Below are 23,125 nucleotides of genomic sequence, written 5' to 3'. Positions count from 1 at the left end.
TGCGGAAATTTGAAAGGCGCTGAGATGGAGGCCAATAGTGTTTAATTACCATCGGGAGGGACGATCCTGATGTCGTGACTTCGTTAGCGCTCTCTCCAGTCCATACAGAAGGAGGGCGCAGTTGCGTTCCACTCACACTCCGTAGGTCATGCGCAGGTGCGCCATAACACAGGCTGGCTGCCGACTGCAGTGCTTTGGGACGGACCGTCGCGGTTTGCTGAGGGGCCAGGATCGACACTGTTCCTTTCCTCCCGTTTGTACACTGAACGCTCTGGCGTGTGGGGTTTAGGTTACTTCGTTCTGTCTGTGGTTTGACTGCGAATCATGACTTCATTATGAAGCATCACTCGGGCTCATAGTTCGCACCACAACCCAACCCGGGTGAGCCAGAGCGCAGGGGGAGAGAAAAGAAAGGGGAGGGAGGGTTTTTGATGCGGGCAGAAAAAAAAAAAAATGCCTTGACAGGAATGTAGGAGTGGACAAGCTCGCAGAAGGAACGGACCCAGCCCCAAGCCAATCAGCGAAAGTGCTCCGTTCCGACGGAGACCAGCGCTTGTAGTCGGCCTCTGAACACGGCACACCTGGAACAGAGTGTTAGTTGGTAATATATATGTAGTAAGTCGCTAATTGGTACGTTTCTACATTTCACAATGACTTTTTTATATTTACTTTGTACAAACCTTACACCGACCTAAGTCAACTGAACTTTGCAATGTCCTTGTAAAGTTTATTTAAGCCACATTTCCTGATTTTTGCACAAACAAATTTCTTTCTGCTCATTTTCAATGTTAGCTGCTACGAGACTCATGCTAAAGACGCTAAAGACGCTAAAGACGATAAAGATAATTTCTTAAGAGACATTTATTCTCAACTTTATGATCCTCCAACAACTGCTCCTTCAATTGCAGTGACAAGTGTAACTAACTGTAAACAGTCATCACAGTTGACCCACATGTTAGGCAGCAAAAGAAGCTAACGTGTCTTTATTGAGCTAACTGGATAAAAGCTATGGAAGCCTACAGGGGACTATATTCAAAAGATAATGTAATTCAACAATAGAATTATAAGGATGTGTTATTTGAGTAAAAAATGAAAATGCAATAATCCAATTTACATTTTCATGTTCAAATACATAGATTGTTGCGCAGTGAAAAAAAATAGGAATTGTAAAAAGAAAAAAAATGAAGGAATTATCCATCAATAAATACTATTAGCTAATCGAACAGGAACAGCAGCTGGAAAAGGAAATGGAATAAAGTGCTTCCTGCTGTTTTTGTAAATCCATTTTTAAATATGAAGCATTTATTGATGATTGACTAACTGTTCATTTATAAATTCTTTTTACAATTCCTATTTTGAATGCCTTTTAGAAATATGAAATTAAGGAAATGCTTTATTACTTTTCCTGTGACATCCCTGCTCCTCCGAACTGTGCAAGTGCATGAAAATGAAAATGGGTTTATTACATTTTCACTTTCATTTTTTACTCAAAAAAACACACGTATTGTTGGAAAATTATAATGCTATTGTGGAATCACATTATCATTTGAATACAGTCCCCTATAGGCTTCCACTGTGTAAACTAGCCTCACAGGGTTATTACTTCTTTGCTAATGATGAGTTCAAATTCAGAACCTCCAGCTGAATGAAACCTTCTGTTGAAAACTTCGGCTCAAGTATAAACCTACAAGTAGCTGCTGCTGTTGTTGCTAAGAGCTGAGACCTCTCCACCTCCTCCTCCTCCTCCTCCACCTCCACCTACCCAGAACGTCGGAGGTGTTGACCTGCAGGATGAGCCAGCTGTGTCTCTGGTTTGCGTAGGAGCCGAAGATGGTGAAGATGGTGCTCTTCTCCCCCGGCTCCGTCAGCAGCTGGTAGACGTACACCTCCCTGTCTGAGAACTGAAAGTCGGTCCACGTCTCGCCTTCGTTGGTGCTGAACCTGACGGGGACACGGACCCACGTTTAACTCATCGTTTGAGTTTAACCAGGTGTTTGAACCCAGTTGTGATGATTACTGAATCCATCAAAAGGGGAAAACCAGATTACTGCCTCACCAGGGTAAGAACAGTGAATCCTCAGCCGCTGCTTTCACATTAACATACTGTATCACCTGCACATGAATACACGTCGCCTGCAGTGTTGCTGCTGGCACAGAGATGTTTCACCCCCCCCACCCCCCCACCACCCCTCGTTTACTGAGGGAAGCTTTATTTGCTTTTCCTCCACGACAAGCTGCTTCACGTTCTCACAATCTGCTCCTGCTGATTAACGAGGGGCAGCGGCTGTTTATGAGCTTCACTCCCCAGATTTCCCTCAAGTTGTTTGGGAATTAAAGAAAGAAGAAAAAAAAAAAAGGGAATCTCCGGGTTTAAGCGTGACACAGTTTTGTTGAATGACGGATCAGGAGAGCGTTTGGACTCGGGCCAGTTGGACTTACTTGAGATGTGTGGTGGGGCCTCCTTGTGCGATAGCCATCAGGATCCCACCGTGATCTCCCCATGTGTAGAAGTGAGGGCCGGCCAGAGCCTGGATGACAGCGAGCACAGACAGTCACAACATACTGAGCAATAACACACACACAAAACAATTCATCTGTGACCTGAAATATTCTGATATTTAACGTCAATTCAAGACTTTGTTTATCTGGAAGAGCAAATCATCTCCTGTCCTTAAGGTGATCCCGCTGCTGCTGAAACAGGAAGTCAGGGTGCTTTAATCTAAACTAATGGAATATCAGTTAAGGGAAGAAAGAGTGTGTTTTATAAGAGAGTGCTGCAGGAATGAGTCCTAAAACCCAGGAGCTAGTCGCATTTTAGCACTTCCTGTTCCATCGTCCTGAAGTCTCTGGGTGTTTGGTGATGAAGTAAGGTCTGTGGTGAACACGAGCTCTGGAGAGTTTTATTTTTATTTTTATTTCATTCTCCGACATAAAATACATCAGTAAATACCCCAGTCCTGGTTTCTTTAAGCTTTTACGTCTCTTAAATAAAAAAGGACGGTTGCTGAAGTGTTTAAATGAGACAGAGGAAGTCGGGGACGTTAAACATCATCATGCTGAACATGAAAACCGATCTACTCCACTACCGATCGAAGATTATAAAAGATCATCCTGCAGACAAACTCCAGTGCTGGTTGTTTGTAAATGAGAACTTTTGAGTGAAGCTTTCAAATCCATTATATTCAGTCAAAACCAGAGATTTTTATTCTGTGAATCTTTAAGTTTTAAAACAATCTAAAGCCGCATTAATCAATATTTCCACTCTACCAAGTTCTTATGATGTTACTCTGTTTCCACTGGATGAGGAACTGAAAGTTAACACATGCACCATAAGAACTTTATAAGGTGATAATATGCCAGATGTTGGGTTTACTGCTTGTTCCAGGAGGTGGCTAAATCATCCAATTAATGCAGCTTTAAAGTCGTTAAAGAAACAAAGTTTTAAAGGTTAAATAAGTTGTTGAAACGCAAGTGACGCTTCATGAAAAGAGTTATTGTGATGATTATTTCTATCAAACAATAATGACAATATATTTATCAGTTAATTATACAGTATATTCAAGAAATGCTTGCTCACATTTCCAGCCACTGAAATGAAATTCACTGCGACGTTTGAAAACCCTTTAACACACGAGCACACTGTGTTTTTCTTGTCATCTGTGTCAGATTTTATACTGACCTCTCTCCACCGCGCTCCAGCGCTGCTCGATACGTACACATTAGGTTTGCTGGCTAAGTTCCTGCCCACAGATCCTGCAACCAGAGGACAAATAGGCATTTCACTCACACAGACACACATTACAAGGGTTTCCCCCCCGAATATTACAGACTCCATGTGGCCGCTGTTGTTGCCTTCACGCACGGAAAATGTGTAACCCAAGAAGTCTAACCGTGGCGTTCTGTATCTTTTCATGCATGTGGCCTTTGCATGCACTGGCGAATACTTTCCTCTGACAGTGTGTTATTTTATAAGGCAGATCACCAGGAATGATCTGCGCAGGCGGTTCACAAAAGAAACATGAGGAAATCAAACGCAGAAGTGAAAAGTGATCTCTCTGGTTTTTCTTCCTGTTTTTTTTTTTTTCTTCTCACCATTTTCTCATAGCTGTGGTCATCTCCGGCGTGGAGGCATAAAAATTTAATCCCATGTGCAGAAATCCAGACACCACAACAGGCTAATACAAGACGCTGCTCATCACCTGGCTAGTAGCAGCTCTAAGATAACTGATGACCACAAAGCTGCAGAGGCTACAAAGACGACACAGGAGCGATGCTCCTCAAACGGAAACGTGATCAACGACTTCTTAACGTATGTAAAGCAACATCTGGATCGGCCAGGAACAACCGCTGTGGACAGATGAAGATGAAATCCATCTCCACAGTCACTACAGGTAAGTATGTTTGGAGAACACCTTTCCCAGCTGTTAAACATGGGGGTGGAAATATTCCGTCTGTGCGGTTGTGCGGCCGCCAGATCACTCGAAAACAGACTCTCTAAAAACTTGGTTTGTACTGTTGCACATTTAAAGGTAGAGTAGTTTAAAATAATACAAATCAAATTTAATTTAATTGAATTAAGCCAGAACTTGTTGAGGCAACCAAACTTTTGCACATGACACAATTACTGTTTATTTTTATGTCTCCACGGCAACAACAATCAGAGGTACTACGTTTTCAGGTTGTCCGTCCATCTCAGGATCCGGATATCTCAGTAACGCCACGAGGGAACTTCTTCATATTTGGTAGAAACATTCACTCGGATTCAAGGATGAACTTATAAGAATTTGGAGGTCAAAGGTAAAAGCTCAAGGTCACAGTAAACTAAAAAAAAATTCAACAAGTGAACGGTCATGGTGACCTCATGCTCTTGTGAGTGCGACACATCGGGAGCACCTGGACGGATTTTCATTACATTTGGCACAAACATTCACTTGGACTTAAGGATCAACTCTTCAGAATTTGGTGGTTAAAGGTCAAAGGTCAAAGGTCGCTTTGACCTCACACACAAAACAAGTTTTTGGCCTCATGCGCTAACGATGACACAATTTAACATAAATCTCTAAACACGATAAAATGATGAAGTGATGACATTTTATATCCAAAGGGTCAAAGGTCAACTGCACTGTGACATCTTAATGTTCTGCAAAAACACAACAAACTCAGCACTGTAACTCAGGAACAGAAGAGGAGGTTGTGACCATATTTCCTGCAGCTTCACTGGCTGGCGGAGGGATACAGCCGTGAGGAGGTGATTCTACTTTTCTATTTTTTAAAAGTTCATGAAATAAAAAGCATCAGAACATTAACATTTGAAGAAAGGCTATTTTTTAATGTCTGCTTGCTGCAGGGGTCGTATCGACTTCTGTTCACTGAGGAAAAGTTTGTGACGAACTTTTGCAAAAAAACATCCGTATATGTCGTCGTGTTTTTAACATCCTGGTCCAAAGAGAAACTAAACTTCAGCTGCATCTTATTAAAGTTGGAATTCAAAAATAACCTTGAATTTATTTAATCAAACATCATTCATCATAATTTTTATAAAAACATTATAATCCCAAACGGACATGTTAGTCAAACATGTCGAGCACTGACCAGTTGAAGTTGTTGTGTGTGTGTAAACATGATTGTGTAGTTTTGTGGTTTCCTCTATTCATGAGTGTGTTTGACCCGTCGAGTGCCCGCTGGGTGCTGCAGCAGTAATTAGCCCATCTGTTTGAGAGTGATAATAAAGCGAATGGCACCAGCGATTGCCAGTCCCCCCCCCCCCCTCTCTCTCTCTCTCTCTCTCTCTCTCTCTCTCTCTCTCTCCATTCCCATTATCTAGTAAGAATTTAATTAGAGGGACTGGCTGAGTGCAGGGAAAGCAGTCTCCTAGACACTGGAGAGTATCAACAAATCAATGCTTTCCAGCAGCTGTGAGGAGGCAGCGAGGCCTCCAGCTGCAGAGGAGAGAAACTCATGTGTCTGCAACATGTTGACGCGCTGACACACGCGAAACAACACGAGCTTCTAGCACCAGCTTTCTCGTCGTTTCCTGTGTTTAAGGAAGCGGAGGCTGCTCGAGCACCGCAGAGGAAGACGTGGTGGTTTGTATCGCTTGTTTCCTGTGTTGAACAAAGTCATGTGCGTTATCAAAACGAGAGGAAGTTGTTGGCTACAACAACAAATAACAGGTCAGCTCCGTCAGTGATACCGTCGTCCTACAGCTGGTGCCTGAAGTCTCCTGACCTCATAATGACTCTTTAATTTACTGAATATAATATTATTATTTTCTTCATTATCACACAGATTCCACTTTATCATTTTATGCATTTATATTGATCATATCTTCTTCTATATTCTGTACCTTGTTGGATTACTGTATATTCTAGAAAGGCGCCTATAGACTAGCATTAGCACAACGCAATAGTTCTTTGGGATCCAGCAATATTTTTACTTGATATCAAAAAATATGAGCACACTTGGACTTTAAAAGCAAATACAAAATGTAACTGCATGAATAATACATCGTCTGTGAGCTGAATAACCAGCTGAGTAAACCACAATCACCAATCGGCAAAAACAAATGAATCAGTTGATCCTAATTATTAACCCAAGGCAAATTAATCAATACAAAAAACCAACCTACAGTCACCTCCCCGTGGTTGTCTGCCTCCGCCACTCAGACTAGCTTCAGATCGTCAACATCAGACATCCTGTTTATCCAGAGTCATAAAATATGAACCATTTGTGTGAAAATCTGTCATAATTGCTGTGTTTTGTGAGGTCACTGTGACCTTGACCTTTGACCTTTGGCCACCAAAATCGAATCAGTTTATCCTTGAGTCCTAGTGAATGTTTGTGCCAAATTTGAAGAAGTTCCTTCAAGGCGTTACTGAGATATCGCGTCCACGAGAACAGGACGTTCTCAGATGGACAGATATATTATTATTATTATTATCATTATCATTATTATTATTATTCTAATTATTAGATTTGTGAGAGTAAGATTAAACTTCATGAGGACGGGTCAGCGACACATTTAAAAGGTCCACTGGATCTGAACCATTACAATGGATTCACGTGGCTCCAACATTTACATCATCATCTTTGAGAAACGCTCGTTGTCCCACCTGTGGCCATGACGACTCCCGGCGCAGAGTCCTTGGATAAAATGGGCATCCTCCTCAGCTGGATGTTGAACAGCTGGCTCCAGCGCTGGGCCAGGTGAAGGGAGCAACCTTTACTGAGCTGCGGGAGAGAAGAGTCACATGACGATGTTCTGTCTCTCTCGTGAGGTATTCAGATCGACTACTAGACAGTTTCTCTCCAAGGTTAAAACTACTGATCTGCCGGTACGTTGGGCCGATACTGGAATTCAATAAAGATCAAAATTAAAAAGCGATGGCCGTCTCCCTCTGTGATGGAGGTTTCACCCTGTCCTTCATACCACACTGTGCCTCGTCATGTCTTAATGAGCTGACAATATTAACAGAATACTGGTGGTCTGACTTTTATTTTGAAATATCAATTCCCTGTGGTCCCTTACTTTAGTGATTTAGTTCGATATAAACACAAAATACTCCACAAATATTGATTATTATTATTATGATTATTATTATTATTGATTTTAGTGGCTGGAATCAGCAATTACTTGTTATTCCTGCCACATAAATGACTGTAAACATGTTTATTTCTGCTGTAAAGTTGGACTTTAACATGGGAGTCTATGGTCGTTAGAGGAACTGCAGAGTCAGTGTTGACTTCATTTTCCAGCTTGTTTTAGATGCAGCAATGAGCGAACTGTGCAAGACGCTGTGCTCCTAAAGCAGTCACTATGATCACATGACTCGATCCCATATGTGAGTTTCCTCCACCGCTGACCAGAGCTTTCGGCCATCGCTATGTCTTTACAATACAAGAGGTTATAGTACGTCCTCTGTGCAGCGCTATGTCTTCAGGGCAGACTGGAGGCCACAGTGAGTCGCTATCGGAAAGTGACGGGTTGAGGCTAGCTGGTTAGCATGCTAACTTCAGTAGAAGACAAGAATTGACACTGGTGTTACTTTCTGGAGACAGATGTTGGCGAGTAAAGGAACACTGCAACGTTTTCTTCTAGACTGCTAAGTAAACAGAAGTTAATGCTAACGTTAGCTATGTAGCAAAAGCAAAAGTTACAAATAGCTAATAGAGAAATGAAGCTCGTCGTACCTGACAGTCCACGGTTCCTCCCAGGCTGTCGGCGGCGGGCGGCTGAAGCAGCTCCCACGTCCCTCCCTTGTCGAAGGTGATGACGGATCGCATGTTGTCCTCGCTGACCGAGCCGTTGATGAGCGTGGCGATGAAGACGCCTCGCAGCCCCTCCACGCGGTGCAGGTCAGCAAACGGCTCATTGGCAAAGTACCTGAAACACAAGAGGGGACACAAGACAACAAGAGTCAGGGAGAGTCAAACACAAGAAGCAATTTAAACTTCCTGTTCCAGAAGACTCAGACACACAGAAGGACTGACAGGCAGCAAACTAACTGCATCAGCATTTCAAAATGTCCAGCTGACATGACACACAGCAGAGAGAGGTGAACAGGAAACCTGAACTTCATTACCCAGAACTGATGTGATGTAAGAAATGTTTACCCAAAACAACCTGACACACAGAGGGAACAAAGATCCACAGCTAATTTCATTAACCAGAGACACTGTGTCACACAGGCCGACACACACACACACACACACACACACACACACACACACACCTGAGCCAACACTGCTGATGCCAAAGCGACACAGGATCTTCCTGATGCGATTATGGAGCAAAACACAATGGACACAGAGCCGAGAGGCCGCACAGCGCTGTGGCTCCACATCAATAAATCCTCTTTTTATTAGATAAGGAAACATCATGTTTCCAAAGCGTTGTCACTGTTATCACACATTTGTGTCGGGAACTAGAGATCTGGCGGTTCCTGAGGTTGCCGTGGGAACTTCTCAGTTACTAAGAGGGCTGCAGATGTTCATGAGGAACCTGGGTAATGAAACTGTGGATGCCTTTTATCGTTGTCCACAGTTTTTTATGCTGCGTAAGGGAGGAACTCCCTTTCCAATTAAGTCTAATTAAGTTATGTAACTGGTGTAGATGATGTGTTCAGTGTAATTAGAGTTTTCACTTTCAACATCGTCAGGTTTTTTTTTTTTACAACCTGTATAACAGACAGACGTCCAGGGCTGAAAGATGAAGAAGCAATCACTGCAGTTCCTCTAATGGCCACTAGAGTCTGGCTCCAACAGTGAGTCAATCCCCATACACTCCCATGTTTAAATGTCCAACTTCACAGCAGAAATAAACATGTTTCCTCCTTCCTGAAAACTGTACAGTCATTTTTAAATGACCCTGGGGCGACCCCGATAACCGAGTGGTTAGGGCAAGTCCCCGGTTCGATGGGATCTATGTGCGCTGAAAACAGGAGCAGCAGCTCGGGCGTTGCTCCTCGCTCTGGTGGTTATCAGGCATCAGATTAAGGACACCTGCTGGATCCCTCCCTGAGAAGGTATTCCAGGAACACGCTACTAGAAGCTGATCCACGAGAGGCAGGGTGAATGGCAGGAAATGGATGGAGGTTAATTTAAATTTAGGCCTACACATATTTTATAGTGCATTACCTTTTTATCAACCGTATATATTCCAGTTAAGTTCGACTGTTGCACTTTATTTTGTTTGTCTGGGGTCTGGAGTTTGTTTTTCTGGATATAAATGCTTAGAAATGACTATTAAAGGAAATATATAAATATAAAACTAAAGTAAAGTGAGAAATGAATTCTTCTTCCACCACAGACGAAGCCATGAAAACATATAGTATATATATTTAGTATATATATTATACTGGGGCAGAACGGTGGCTGGTTTAATGTCCCAGGAAATGGTTTTTATTCAAAGTGTGTTACGTATTTTTTGTGAGATTTTACTTCACAATAAACTTCCCTTTCCAACAAGCTTAACAGGTTTTTGATATATGTTAGATAATATGTGTGTTTGTGCATTTGTGTGTGTGTGTGTGTGTGTGTGTGTGTGTGTGTGTGTGTGCAGCACCTGATGAGTGTGTTGCTCCCTGAGCCCTCAGGACTGTAGTACAGCACGTTCTCCAGCGACAGGGAGAAGGACAGGCCCTGTGTGTCTGAGATGTACAGGTGTGTGACGTTGTTCAGGTGGTTCACACACACGAACACCTGGTCTTCAGATGCGTCTGCTATGTAGTACTCCTGTTAGGAAGACACAGTACATAAGACACAGTGTGGAAAAGGCTGGATATCAGAGTGAACACTGTGTAGAGGAGTGTAGGCGGTTCTTCCACCAAAATAAGAGCGTCGCTTGTGTCTTATATTTTTGGAGATGGAAATCGGTATTGAAGTCAAGGTATTTGTATACCCGCCTCAATCCTCTATGCCTGAATTCACGGTGGGGTTGTAGATGTGGATGTGTGCGGCAGTTACAAGGTAATGTCCACCTGACTCCACGTTTCAGTCTGCACCAAAAAGGTGTCGATGTTTGACACCCGGTCCAACTTCAACATCTGCTGCTTTCATACATTTATCTTTATTTGTGAATCACTGTTCAACGCGTAAAAAGGAGACTCACCGTGATCGGATGGCGGGTCATAAACTGGGCGGCTTTCATCGGCTGGCGGTTGTAGGAAACCCAGAGCTGAACAGATGAAGGTTCGTGGCTGCCAAACAGTTTCTGGAGAGGCAGAGGACAGAGAGAGAGAGAGAGCGAGAGAGAGAGCACAGTTCATTCAGCTAGTCCAAACTATTAAAAAGCCAATCTAGTAACATGCTGTGAATCATCAGCCGCAACTTGGAACTGACATACAGGCTTCATCTGTCACTGAAGAGGAAAAATGTTGAGTTAGCACAAATCGAGATGATAAAAACCCCCAAAACAAATGTAAAATTATTTTATTCAAGTAACTTATTATACGTTTTTTTTGGAAGACACCAAAATGTTGATTAAATATTAATATATAGATTATATATATTTTTATATTTTCTTCTTCTTCTGTGTTTTATTTGAAGTGTTGATCCATAAGAAGATATTTTTGTGGTTTTAAGAACCAAAAACCATCTCAGTGTAGTTTTACATCTCCTCTCTCAGGCTTCTCTCTGGAGCTCTAGTAACAACAGGTCGGTGAGCCAATCAGAAGAGAGGAGGCTCTGAGCCTCTCTTCTGATTGGCTGACTGTTTTCTGAGTGAGTGATGCAATAAAAAAAATATAGCAGATTTCAGGTAAAAACACTCAGAGAAACCAAATCCTGCAAGGTTTGGATGGTGGGTCCAGGTGGGCGGGGCTTGGTGACTGCTTTGTTGTGACATCACAAAGTTCCAGAAGTCCTGACGGCTGGTTTTAAGGCTCAGTTTCTGAATACAGGCTGTGTGCATTTCTCTGTGGACTGAGGCTTTGATACTTTCACAGTATTAATATAGAAGCTAGACCTGATCTATAATCACACTACACATGGACAGAGACCTTTACACTGTATGGGACCTTTAACCAGATCGTCTCTCTGACAGAAGACACTGTCACGTCACATGTACTTTAAAGCTGGACTGGAGCTGGGAGGTTGTGGATAAGGGGAAGAGGCTTTTGTTATTCGTGTCCTGATAATGTTTTTCTGTCTCAATATCCCAGCAGTGCAGCGCTCAACAGTTGGGAAAACATTAAATGTCTAGACTTGAAAAGACTCCCAGTGGGGTTCAGAAACATGTGTGTGTGAGAGAGAGAGAGAGAGAGAGAGAGAGAGAGAGAGAGAGATAAACTCCAAATGCACGACTCGTTGTCATTACAAATACAGTAGGAAATTGGCAGCTGGAAGGAGCCGACGCCAAGCTCTGATCTTTCATGAATTACAAGCATACAGAGCAGACTGAGAGGAGGACTTGAGCATATCTCATTTCTGTGGCTGGTGTGTGTGTGTGTGTGTGTGTGTGTGTGTGTGTGTGTGTGTGTGTGTGTGTGTGTGTGTGTGTGTGTGTGTGAGAGAGGCAGAAACAGACTGCTGGGGAAATACTCCAGATTTTTGGAGAGGTGACTCAGTCTTTTATATGAGAGTGAACTTCCTTCCATCCGAACACAGTGATGACGACAGGATAAATTTACTGTGGTGGAGTGATACATACGCCACATAAATGTGACGTTGTGCCGCCTCTAAATAGACGGCCCGGGGCGGGGCTAGCTGGTTAGCATGCTAACTTCAGTAGAAGAAAAGGTTTGAACAAAATTAAAGCAAAGCAAAGATTAACACTGTTGTTTCTGACGATTTGATGCTGAACCTGCAACAGTTCCTCTGGACTGGTTGGTAAACAGCTGTTAATGCTAACATGTATGGAGTCATCAGAGTGCCATCAAAAATAATAAATTGGAATAAGATAAAGAATAAGAAAATAAATGTGGAAATATAAACAGGAATACATAAAAGAATAAATGAGTAAATAAAAAAATGAAAAATGAAAACATAAAGAGGAATAAATTAAGGGTTTTTGTCAACAAAAGCAACAGATAAAAAGCATTTTTAAAATTATTTTATATATACATATATTTAACTTATTATTTTATTTACTCCTGTTTATATTTCCACATTTATTTTCTTATTTTTCTTACACATTTATTCTTCTTTATGGCACTCCTATGACTCCATAAACATTGGCTTATGTAGCGATAGCAAAAACTTACATAAAGCATCTTTAAGCTGTTGAAAAACAGCCCCGTCTCTCATAATGTCAATATTTTATCTAGTTGGAAAAGAACCATTTAAATGAAAGTAATTTAGCCCCATATTGAGGCTTCAACATATTTTTTCATATAAACAGCTTACCTGAGTAGATCTGAAATAAATTAAGAAGTTAGTTCTCAATATACAAACAAATTTCCAGCATATTTCGGTAAGAAATGTATTAGAATGAAGTGAAGGATTGTTCTGTGATTTCTAACTTTACTGTGTATAATCAAAAAGTGTTTCTGAACCATTTCTGTTCTGGAAATCTTTCTACACAGAGGGGGGATGAATCAAGACCTCAGGCCCAAAATATAAAATTGTTTCCTCAAAAACAGACGATGAATGATGATGACTGCTGACTCGTTTCCCCCCCGAGCCTTTATCATCCACAGAGAACAAATTCAGTTCAGAGGGGTGTGCACTTCATTGACATCACGTTAAGGGATTTCTGGGTCAAGACGGCTCAAATTTTGGGAATTGTTTTTATTCCACTGACAGTTTCACCTCTGCACCAAATGTTTAAAATTAAAATTAAAGCCACATTAAATACTATTTTACCTCCACCTTTTCTTCTTATCTATAGTTATAGCAAGAGAGTTTGTGAATAAACCCTGAGACTCCACTCTGACCTCCATTTCCATCTCACTCCCGCTCCCAGCTGTAAATTTATTTTGTGATTGGGCTCAGTTCAAACTTACACAGAGCCGAGCAGCTTCATTATTTTACTCTGAATTAGCTTAGACCACCCTGTTCGAGCCTTCAACAGCAGCACCCTCCAGAAAGAGAGAAAGACAGAGAGAGAGAGATTGAAAAAAAAAAAAAAAGAAAGAGACAGAGACAGAGAGGGAGGCAGAAAAACAGCCATCATGAAGCTAACGAGAGAAAGATCAGGAGCGAGGAGAGAGCAGGAGGCCAGCTTTAGAAAGCTATAAATTGGTTTTGAACAAAGAAGTCAGACTGGAATTCAGAGAGCAGAGCCGCACATCCACTATTCATTTTGTCTGGCATGTTAGAAGGAGATAAATGTACTAGTTAGAGGAATATAAATGGTCATTTCTAGACATCTTTTATAATCGTATATCAGCCATTCAGAGTGTGAGCCTCTGGGAGAGATAGGGTTGGGGTTTAATAGCATTTTATCAAATCCAAATCCTTATGATTCCTTTGTTGAATCTGATTTGATTTAGCTTTAAATATGTGCGAGTAACTTAACAGTTTTTTATCCGTTATCAGCCTTTAAGTGGCAGAAACGACCGAAACACTACAGTTTTTATTGGTATCATAATTAATGTGCACAACCTGAAAGTGACACGAGCTGAAATTAAATGTACAATTCAAATATTTATTATTAATCATGCATTTTCTTGCCAACAGTTAGACAAGAAGATCGATACCACTCTCATATTTGTCGATTAAACACTGAACTAGCAAGAGGAGATGGTCAGGTTAGCTTAGCATAAAGACTGGAAGCAGGGGGAATCTGTTAGCTTAGCTCTGTCTAAAGCTAAAGGCAATCTGCCTTGAAGCACCAACTTAATTAGTGAGCTTGTTTTAGGAGGATTTGTTCAGCTTTGACTACAGCTAAGCTAGCTGTTTCCCCTGCTTCCAGTCTTCTAAACTAGGCTAAGCTAAGCTAACGGTCTCTTGGTTCTAGCTTCATATTTGGTGTACAGACATGAGAGAGGCATCAATCTTTATGTCTACTTCTGGGAAAACATTTTATTTTCTACAATGTCAAACTGTCGCTTTAACATATGAACAGATTTATCTAATTTAGAAGATTTTAAGATCTTTATTTTGCTAACAATCTTTAGCGAACTACCAGAAGAACACCGGCTACCAGACAACTGCCAAGAGTTTAACGTTGGTCCGTCGTCAACGTTGATATAATCTGCCATCATTAAGCGTGGATGCAATGTACACGCAGAGTACGTGATTTTGTTGGACATGTGACCAATGACATGCGCTGATTCGCTGAAATATTATGTCAGGAAGGTGAAATCCATTATAGGAAATGTATTTCATTTGTTTATTCGGTGGTATTAGCCACAAAAAACTTTTTAAAGTCGCGGTTCGGAAAACAGCTGACGACCCGAGCGAAGGAGATTGGATGAAAACAACAAAGACAACAACTTAGAAGATTCAGACACTGACTTCCAACCTGCTAACCTGCTAACCAGCTAGTTAAGGCTCAGGGTGAGACATGTGGGAGGAGGAGTGGGAGGGGCCAGTATCACCACTAGCTACAGGTAAAGATTCACCTGATGCAACGCTGTCACTAAAACCTTTATTTCTCAGCCTCTGAAACAGATAGAGACAAGAAATAAAAAACCATCTGAGACCTGAAACCTTCGTCTTTTATTGTAAGTCATTGTATTTATCCTAATGTTCGTCAACATTTCACAAAAAACAAAACAAAAAAGTTGAAAAAGTTGAACTGAAAATGTTGACAAATGTGCTTGTTTTTCCAGCTATATACAATTTCCAAGGCAAAGGCGATGATTGATGTCAAGCTTTTGAGAAAACCCTCAGGTCTTAGGAGGTTGTTTTAGAGGACAACTCAGGACTTAAAGGGTTAATAACAGAAGAGAGGGGAGGGTTTGAAAAGACATTTGATAGCACCGACAGCTTAGCAAAGCCCCAAATTAGACCCAACTATCAAAACCCAACCAACCAACACACAGAATGATGGATATGGTGCAGAGTAGGCATCTATAGAAGAGTGTTTATATCATAACTATTATTATTATTATAAAATGTGTAAAGCTGTATTATTATGTTGGTCAGTTGTGGCTAATGGTCTCTGTTTTGGAGTCAGAGACAGGACTACAATTCTGGGGAAGCAAGTTTTTGCTCTAAAATCTACAATATTAAGTTACTGAAAGTCACAATATCAGCCATCAGCAACTTCCACTCCAACACAGTGAAGGAAGATTTAAAAAAAAAAAACCTTGTTTCAGTCCGACAGTTCGGCTTGTTTGTGTGTGTGTGTGTGTGTGTGTGTGTGTGTGTCTTGGAAGGATTTGTGACCATCCTTGAGTGCCTGAGCATCCCCAGTCTCCAGCAGAGCATGTCAGCCTTTTCCATTCAGTCTATTGATTTATCTGGTGTAGTGCCCACATCGACTGTGTGGTGTGATGTGAAAGCAAAGCAGCGTCTAAACTGAGACAAATGGAAGGAGTGGAGAGAGAGAGAGAGAGAGGGATAAATGGAGGCAAAGCACAGACGGATAAAAAGATAAAAGGGGAGAAAGACTGTGATTAGAAAAGGTTTATAATATATAAAACAATATAACATATAAGTTGCTGTACTCCTTCGGTGTGTATATACAGTAACTCAGTCAGGGTTTTCAGCTCAGTTTACTTCGTGAGTCAAGAGGGAAAGTTGGACAGGAGAACGTCTACTATGTATTTTTCACATGTAAGTGATGGTATATTTTTCCACTGAAACCACAGACAGGACTCCAGCGGCGGCCGTAAGAGAGCTGCAGTACACTGAGCTCGTGATCCGTCTGAATCCAGTCGTGGTTCAGGTGGCAAACAGACACGACTACGATCATTTTGACGTCACATAACCCTGACATTCATCAGTCCAAATCAAAATGCAGCCATATTGTCAGGAGCAGCCGGAGCATTGCAACTGCCGTGTTTTTTTACTGCTGCAATCGTAGAAAGTGAACATCGTGGATACCTGCTGTGTGCTCGGGATGCTGAGGAAAAACCCCCCCGGGGCAAATAAAAGGGGGAGACTTATATATTTTATCAAATTCCTGAAGACATAAATGGATTACTGTCATAAAACTTGAAGCAAACGGGGAAACGGAGAGATGGGACCAGCAACAGATTCCACTCGCAGGGTCTAAAAGTGTCATATCAGCTACAGTATATACAGCTACCTAACGCCGATGTCTTCTTTGTTTATCAGACTTTCATTAACTGTTTCTGACCATTTAAATGATCCAAAAAGGAAAGTTTGAGCTAAAGAGTCTCTGGGGAAAACAAAGGCTCATCTACGGTGGCCCTGAGGGTCAAAACACAACAATATTTCAGAAAAACAACAACACCTGAGAGAAAACAATCACAGATTCGCAGAAAAGGTGGGTCACCGCTTCTTTTGTTTGATCGGGCAGGTCCTTGGCAACAGTTCAGAGTCATTTCCTGTTTCTATTGTGTACGGCTCTCAGCAGTGTCCTTGCACAAATTTTGTAAAGTGAGCTGGAAGGGGATATTGAAATCATAAGGGAGATATTTTAACAAAAGGAAATTCAGAGAAGAGGTGGAAGCAGGAAACTGAAAGGCATAGCTTTCACAATAAAGGCAAAGTTTGCCATCTAAAGCCAACAAACCAGACTTCTTGCGAGATGCTGGTTTCTTAATTCCCAGAGTTTTTGCACACCACTCCATGTTTCAGATCACATGAGATCACATCATTTGCTCCCTGTTGCTCTTATCTAATAGTTCTCCATGCTGGGCCACAACGGTATTGCAAGTGGGCTTGTTGATTGGCCACTAGAGTCTGGCTCCGACAGTGAGTCAGTCCCCATAGACTCCCATGTTAAAATGTCCGACTTTACAGCAGAATTAAACATGTTTACAGCCTGGTACAGAAACTGTTTTGGCCTCTAAAGCTAATTTCCTCCTTCATGACGCCTGTTTATATTTTATAAAGGCTTAAAGTTCTGCATAATTGAGGGCGTGGCCTCTTTGAGTGACAGATGGGTGACACAAACTGTCACGCACCGAAGTCTCGGCTCCACTTCTTTGCCCATTTTGGGAGTTAGAGGCAGGGTCAGACAAGGCCAAGATGGCGATGGTGGAGCAGCTCACTCTGAGCTTCAAAGGTGCTTTTCAGAAACCTATGGGTGATGTCACAGAGGCTACGTCCATCTTTATTTACTGTCTATGGTCTCCATGCATCTCATGACCCTCACCTTGCAGTAGCAGTCCCCCTCTCACGGTCAAACCCTTATAGACGCTGATACAACCCTTGCAAAGCGCCAGTTTCTCAAACAATCACTAGTATTTGTGCCGAGTCACGTTTTCCAGGGTTCATATAAACCTCTCTCCACTAACACTCAACTACATCCTTGATATTTCCCTGTAAGCCACAAAGCCACAGAGGGAAAGCTCCACTTTCCCACAAAGCAAACAGGAACAATGTGACATTTGTTAACGACTAACCCAGAGGAAGAGCACGTGTTCACTGTTGCCTCTCTCTTTATCTAAGGCTGACATTTTATCATAACAAAAAGGTGCCAGCGCCGACACCGAAACAACCTGGAAATGTCACAAGCCAAAGCTGCGAGGCAAAGTGGCTCCTGTTTGTTTCACCCAACTGATGTAGAATGAATCTCATCCGGCCTTTGAGTACCAGCTTATATCTCAGGGATCATCTGGTGCATATTCATGACCCACTGGCCAAATGCACCAACAATGCTGTTATTCAGACGGGCTAAAGCCGACATGTCCTTCTTTCATACACAGTCTCTCTGTTCGGGATCTAAGGTGCTTATATATTTGGTTTTGTATTAAGTTTGTGGGTTTTTCCTTCCACAGTGAGAACAGTGTTTGTTTGTTTTTATTTTTTTCTCTCTAAGATCTTTTCACTGCCTTTAAGTGGATAAGAATCTGTTTAGAAACAGGTGATGTCACTTCTGTAGCACCAATCAAGAGTTTAGCAACACTGTAATCTTAATGTATTGACAGTTGTGTGGTTGTTTGCTTATGTTGCCAGGTAAATGTCAATCAAATATTGCATGATCACATCCAAAAAAGACTGGCTGAGTTTTTGAGTTAAACTTTTAATAAATAAATATGTACTAAAATTTTTCCTTACCTTATTTTTCTTGCTTATTCAGTCATAAATATTTAATGTTATAGAGAAACAAAGTTTTAAGGGGTTTTAAAGGTCCGTATTTTATATTTTTCCAAAGTTTTATTTGAAGTGTGATCCATAAGAAGATATATTTGTGGTTTTAATAACCAAAAACCACCTCAGTGTAGTTTTACATCTCCTCTCTCAGGCTTCTCTCTGGAGCTCTAGTAACAACAGGTCGGTGAGCCAATCAGAAGAGAGGAGGCTCTGAGCCTCTCTTCTGATTGGCTGACTGTTTTCTGAATGATGCAATAAAAAATATATAGCAGATTTCAGGTAAAACACTCAGAGAAACCAAATCCTGCAAGATTGGATGGTGGGTCCTGGTGGGCGGGGCGTGGATGAGAGCTGCTTTGTTGTGACATCACAAAGTTACAGGAAGTCCTGACGGCTGGTTTAAAGGCTCAGTTTCTGAATACAGGCTGTGTGCATTTCTCTGTGGACTGAGGCTTTGATACTTTCACAGTATTAATATAGAAGCTAGACCTGATCTATAATCAAACTACACATGGACACAGACCTTTACACTGGATGGGACCTTTAAGACTAAATGGTTTGGAGATATGTCTTTTACTGCACCAATAACTGGGTTTCTCAGACAGAAATTGTTCATACAGGGATAAGATGAGTTTCAAGGAGTTACCTAATGCTAAGAAGCCAGAAATGTACATGCAGCAACTGGCACACTTCATCTCCAGCCTCTGATATTTCTGTACCTCCCAAGGGTGGAGGTTTGAGATCAGAAGTGGGAAGATGCATGAAGTCAGGGCTTCTTCAAACAAGTAGAAATAACTGAGACTGAACTATGTGAATGCTATTTCCAGCTTTTATATACAGTTATATCAAGGTAGAAAGTAACAGTAAGTGTTTACCGTGATGAACAATAAATTAAATTACTATTCAGTGTGATGTGAAAGGTGTTGCTCATTAAGATGAACCCACTGAGAAGTATCACCAACACTTAAGCTGTACAGAGTTTTTTTTTGTTTTTTTTTTGCAGTGTACAGCTCATTGTTTGGGTTTTACAGCCCTCAACAGCTGTGCATTGTTTTAATACATTCTTATCAGCAGTGTTCAGTTAAAAAGCCTCTCATAAACCCACCGAGCATCTACCCAGCCTCAAACAGCAGGCAGACACAGTTAGCAGTTAGCTACAGAGCACACAGTAGAGCATTAAAATCTAAAGTTATATTTTCCTCAGGAGTTTGTGGAGCTAAAACATGCATCGTTGTATTGAAACTGTTTGGAAAACTGCAGGCACTTTCAAAAAACACTTGGCAAGTGATTGGATGAAGCATCTGTCCATCATATGAGAACAACAAAGAGGAATAACAACTCAACAACAAACCTCAGTCCAAGCAGGTGTGAAAGCTAGTTAGCAAGTCGGTGGACAATTCTCTTTGTAAGGAAAATTTGCGCATAAAAGTCACAGATGCTTCTCTGTAGCTGCCAGTACTTCCTCCCTCATAGGACGGCGACTGGTCCGAACCATTGTGGTTCGGCTTGGAGACAAGATGGATTCTCAATTGCAAGAAATGCAGCTGCCTCGCAAGGTTCCAGAAACACAACAAAGTTCTCATGTCTGTACTGTGTTTACACCTTGTTGTGCTGCCCCCTACTCAGACCTACTAGTGTATGTTTAACCATAGTGATAATGTATTTGCACCTTTAAGAAAAAATAAATGTACTTCACTGATTGATTACTGATCAATTTTACTGTCTTTTTACAGTGGGGGGGGGGGTAAATAATACAACTTGTTTCTCTATTGAGCAGCAGCACTGTCAGGAACGTTCAGAAGTCTGAGGCATCCACTAAATTGTTCTAAGGAACTGAAAATCATCAAAAGCATGAGAAGCTACTAGAGAGTATGATGCACTTTGATCACTCCTTCAGTCTGCACTTCCTGTTTTTCTCTCTGCCTCTCCCGGACCTTCTTTGTAGAGGAGCTGTGATCTAAATGAGAGGGAATACATGACTAACAGATAACTGGGAGGAGAAGGGATGGGTTTATCAACACCCCCATTACATCAACTAAGCCAGTTATCTACCCCTGGTCTCATCGATGGGACCAAAGGCTGGGGTCTTTGAGTCTGATTAGGACTCTATTCCTCAGGATCCCTATTGTTAGGTAAAACTCTCCATTTTATGGCTCTTTAATTATCTTTTTTTAATTCCATTATTCTAATCCTATTAGAATGGGATTACGCCCGTCATCGTTTTACTGTCACTATTACTCATGGATGTGGCTAGGTAGCCGACTAGCTACGTCACCAAAAGATGTAGCTCCCCTCAATCCCACCAACAGAGATCTAATCGGTCAACTGGTTCTCTAACTAGCTGAAATGGTTGTCAATGGTTACAACACCGCATCACTTCAAAGTCTGGGACCAGGCTCTGTAGACCACCTCAGTACTTTCTGATTTACCTACCACATCCAAGGCAGTGAGCCCCAAACCCATACATTCTTAATGAAGACATAATAAATGGGTATAATTACCTAAAACCACTGAGCTCTGTAGTTTTTAACAAACACAACTCCAAGAAAATAAGAGCATGTGTTGGAGGCTGTTTCAGCTGCAGATTAATGACAGATACGGGGCCAAAAAAAGGCACAGGAAATAAATAAATTAATAAACAACGATGAGTAATAAAAAATAAATACATTGTTTGTGTCCTGACAAGACTAAATAAATAAATAATAATTAAATTATCAATCAATTTATTTTCATATCACAGTATTTCCACATTATTGTATTTCAGCATGAATAAATAAATTACTTATTTTATTTATTTATTTCCAAATTGATTTATCTCTACAATTATTTCTTGCTAGATCAACTGCCCAATTTCATGGGGCGTGGCCTGATTAATCAAGTCTTTTAGTATTCTGCTAATATTGTTTATTGTGCAATCAACACTAATGTGGTGAGGGCAGTGCAATCATTCTAACGCACTTTATCGGTCAGACAGTGAGAACTAAATGTTACTGTGGCGTAGGTACGTCACAGCCTCCCTTATAATTATAACAGAAGAAATAAATATATGTGAAATAAATAAATAAACTGCACATTTATTCTTATTTGCCTAAATTTAAATGTTTTTATTTTAAATTAATCAGAACAATTTATTTACCCTTATATTTATTTATTTCTCGTGTCACTTTTGGGCCCCCATACCGAACGAGTACGAAGGTGTCCGTAAAGAAAACATTACATCTTTAACAAACAATGTGCAGACAGTTTACAGGAGTTCAACGCTTTTTCTCATGACAATTGAACCAGCTCAAAACAGCCAAACCAGAAAAAGTTTATTGACTGTGCAACAATATCCTGTTGTGAAATACTCGTTGCTAAAGTCGATGCACAACAGTCAGATAAAAACCCACTAGAGATAACGCACTTCCCTTTTACTGGTGCAGCAGCTACATCTAATCGCGTGAACCTACATCTGTGGTGGTGACTGCCATGTAGCTGTGCTCTTATTGTAATAATGACTGGCTGCTAGTTAGTCATGTCTGACTATTAAAGCTTTCTGTCCTAGTTGTGTTTAGTTTTACACAAACTGACAGAACGAGGAGCTGATCAGCACTGAACCTTCCAGTGAACTCAAAAGTGACTAAGATATTGAGAATAATATTAATTTAATTTGGGACTTGTATCAAACAAACATGTTCTTGGCCATAATGCCATTATGATTATAAGTCGATTAACTGTGCAGCCATAAAGCAGACAAATCAAAGAAAATAAAACCAAACGTAAAAACCAAAAAGTAGAAGTCGAAGACAAAAGCACTGAAATCAAGAATTAAAAGCTGCGTTCTGCAAGTACCTTTTGAGTCCTGTTTTAAACTGGGGCAACAGTGTGATGTGTTTAAAGTGTAAGTGAGAGATTCTGGCGTGAAGTATTTATTACCTGCTGTCGATCAGGCTGGAAGTCTAACTCCAGATTGTTTATTAACTGAAACACTCATCTGTCTGCTGCTCCTTTTGAACAGCAGGAAGATAAAAAATCAACTGGTATAGAAGTTTAATTCTGTGAAATGCTGATTCATGATTTATAAATAGAGAATAACTGGGTGGAGGAAGGTGGCAGTAACGGGTGGTGTTGTTGTTGTTTAAGCGAATCATTGTGTGGCTCAGCTCCTGCTTTCCCAACATCTTTCCTCACTGAGCGGTAAACAAAACCACACTTACATTTTAGGCTGTGTGAGGTTAACCTCTGCGTCTTATTAGACAACATAATGAGCAGCACTCATTAGTTCTGACCACTTTAACCATTGGGAATTTTTAAGGCTGTTCTATGCTATGCAGATCTATAGTGCTTCACACCGCCTGCTCGCTGTGCACACTGGAAACTGCACCACATGCATCATGCATTTGTACGACAACACATTTACATTATCTAAAGATGGATCAATTTCCCTCTCAATCAGTGTCACCTGCACGCATAGCAACAAAGCTGCAGTGAAAGTATTCGTTCAGATCACTGTGTATTTAGTGTAGTACTC

At 41.1% G+C, this 23,125-nt stretch overlaps 1 protein-coding gene across 1 annotated transcript in view; it reads right to left on the bottom strand.

Annotated features, from left to right (window-relative positions):
* Positions 1-23,125, bottom strand: part of sorl1 (sortilin related receptor 1) — an 87,578-nt gene that overhangs the window by 25,628 nt on the left and 38,825 nt on the right. Inside the window, exons 7-13 of the mRNA XM_022762983.1 lie at positions 10,610-10,711; positions 10,064-10,233; positions 8,191-8,383; positions 7,113-7,230; positions 3,680-3,753; positions 2,440-2,528; positions 1,763-1,941 (exon numbers count right to left, since the gene is read on the bottom strand). Of these exons, the coding sequence (XP_022618704.1) occupies positions 1,763-1,941; positions 2,440-2,528; positions 3,680-3,753; positions 7,113-7,230; positions 8,191-8,383; positions 10,064-10,233; positions 10,610-10,711 (925 nt within the window). The remainder of the gene's footprint in view (positions 1-1,762; positions 1,942-2,439; positions 2,529-3,679; positions 3,754-7,112; positions 7,231-8,190; positions 8,384-10,063; positions 10,234-10,609; positions 10,712-23,125) is intronic.

This window comes from Seriola dumerili, unplaced genomic scaffold (assembly GCF_002260705.1).
Source record: "Seriola dumerili isolate Sdu_G_001 unplaced genomic scaffold, Sdu_1.0 BDQW01000458.1, whole genome shotgun sequence".
In the NCBI taxonomy this organism is placed as follows: Eukaryota; Metazoa; Chordata; class Actinopteri; order Carangiformes; family Carangidae; genus Seriola; species Seriola dumerili.
This window is presented reverse-complemented; position numbering and strand designations above follow the sequence as displayed.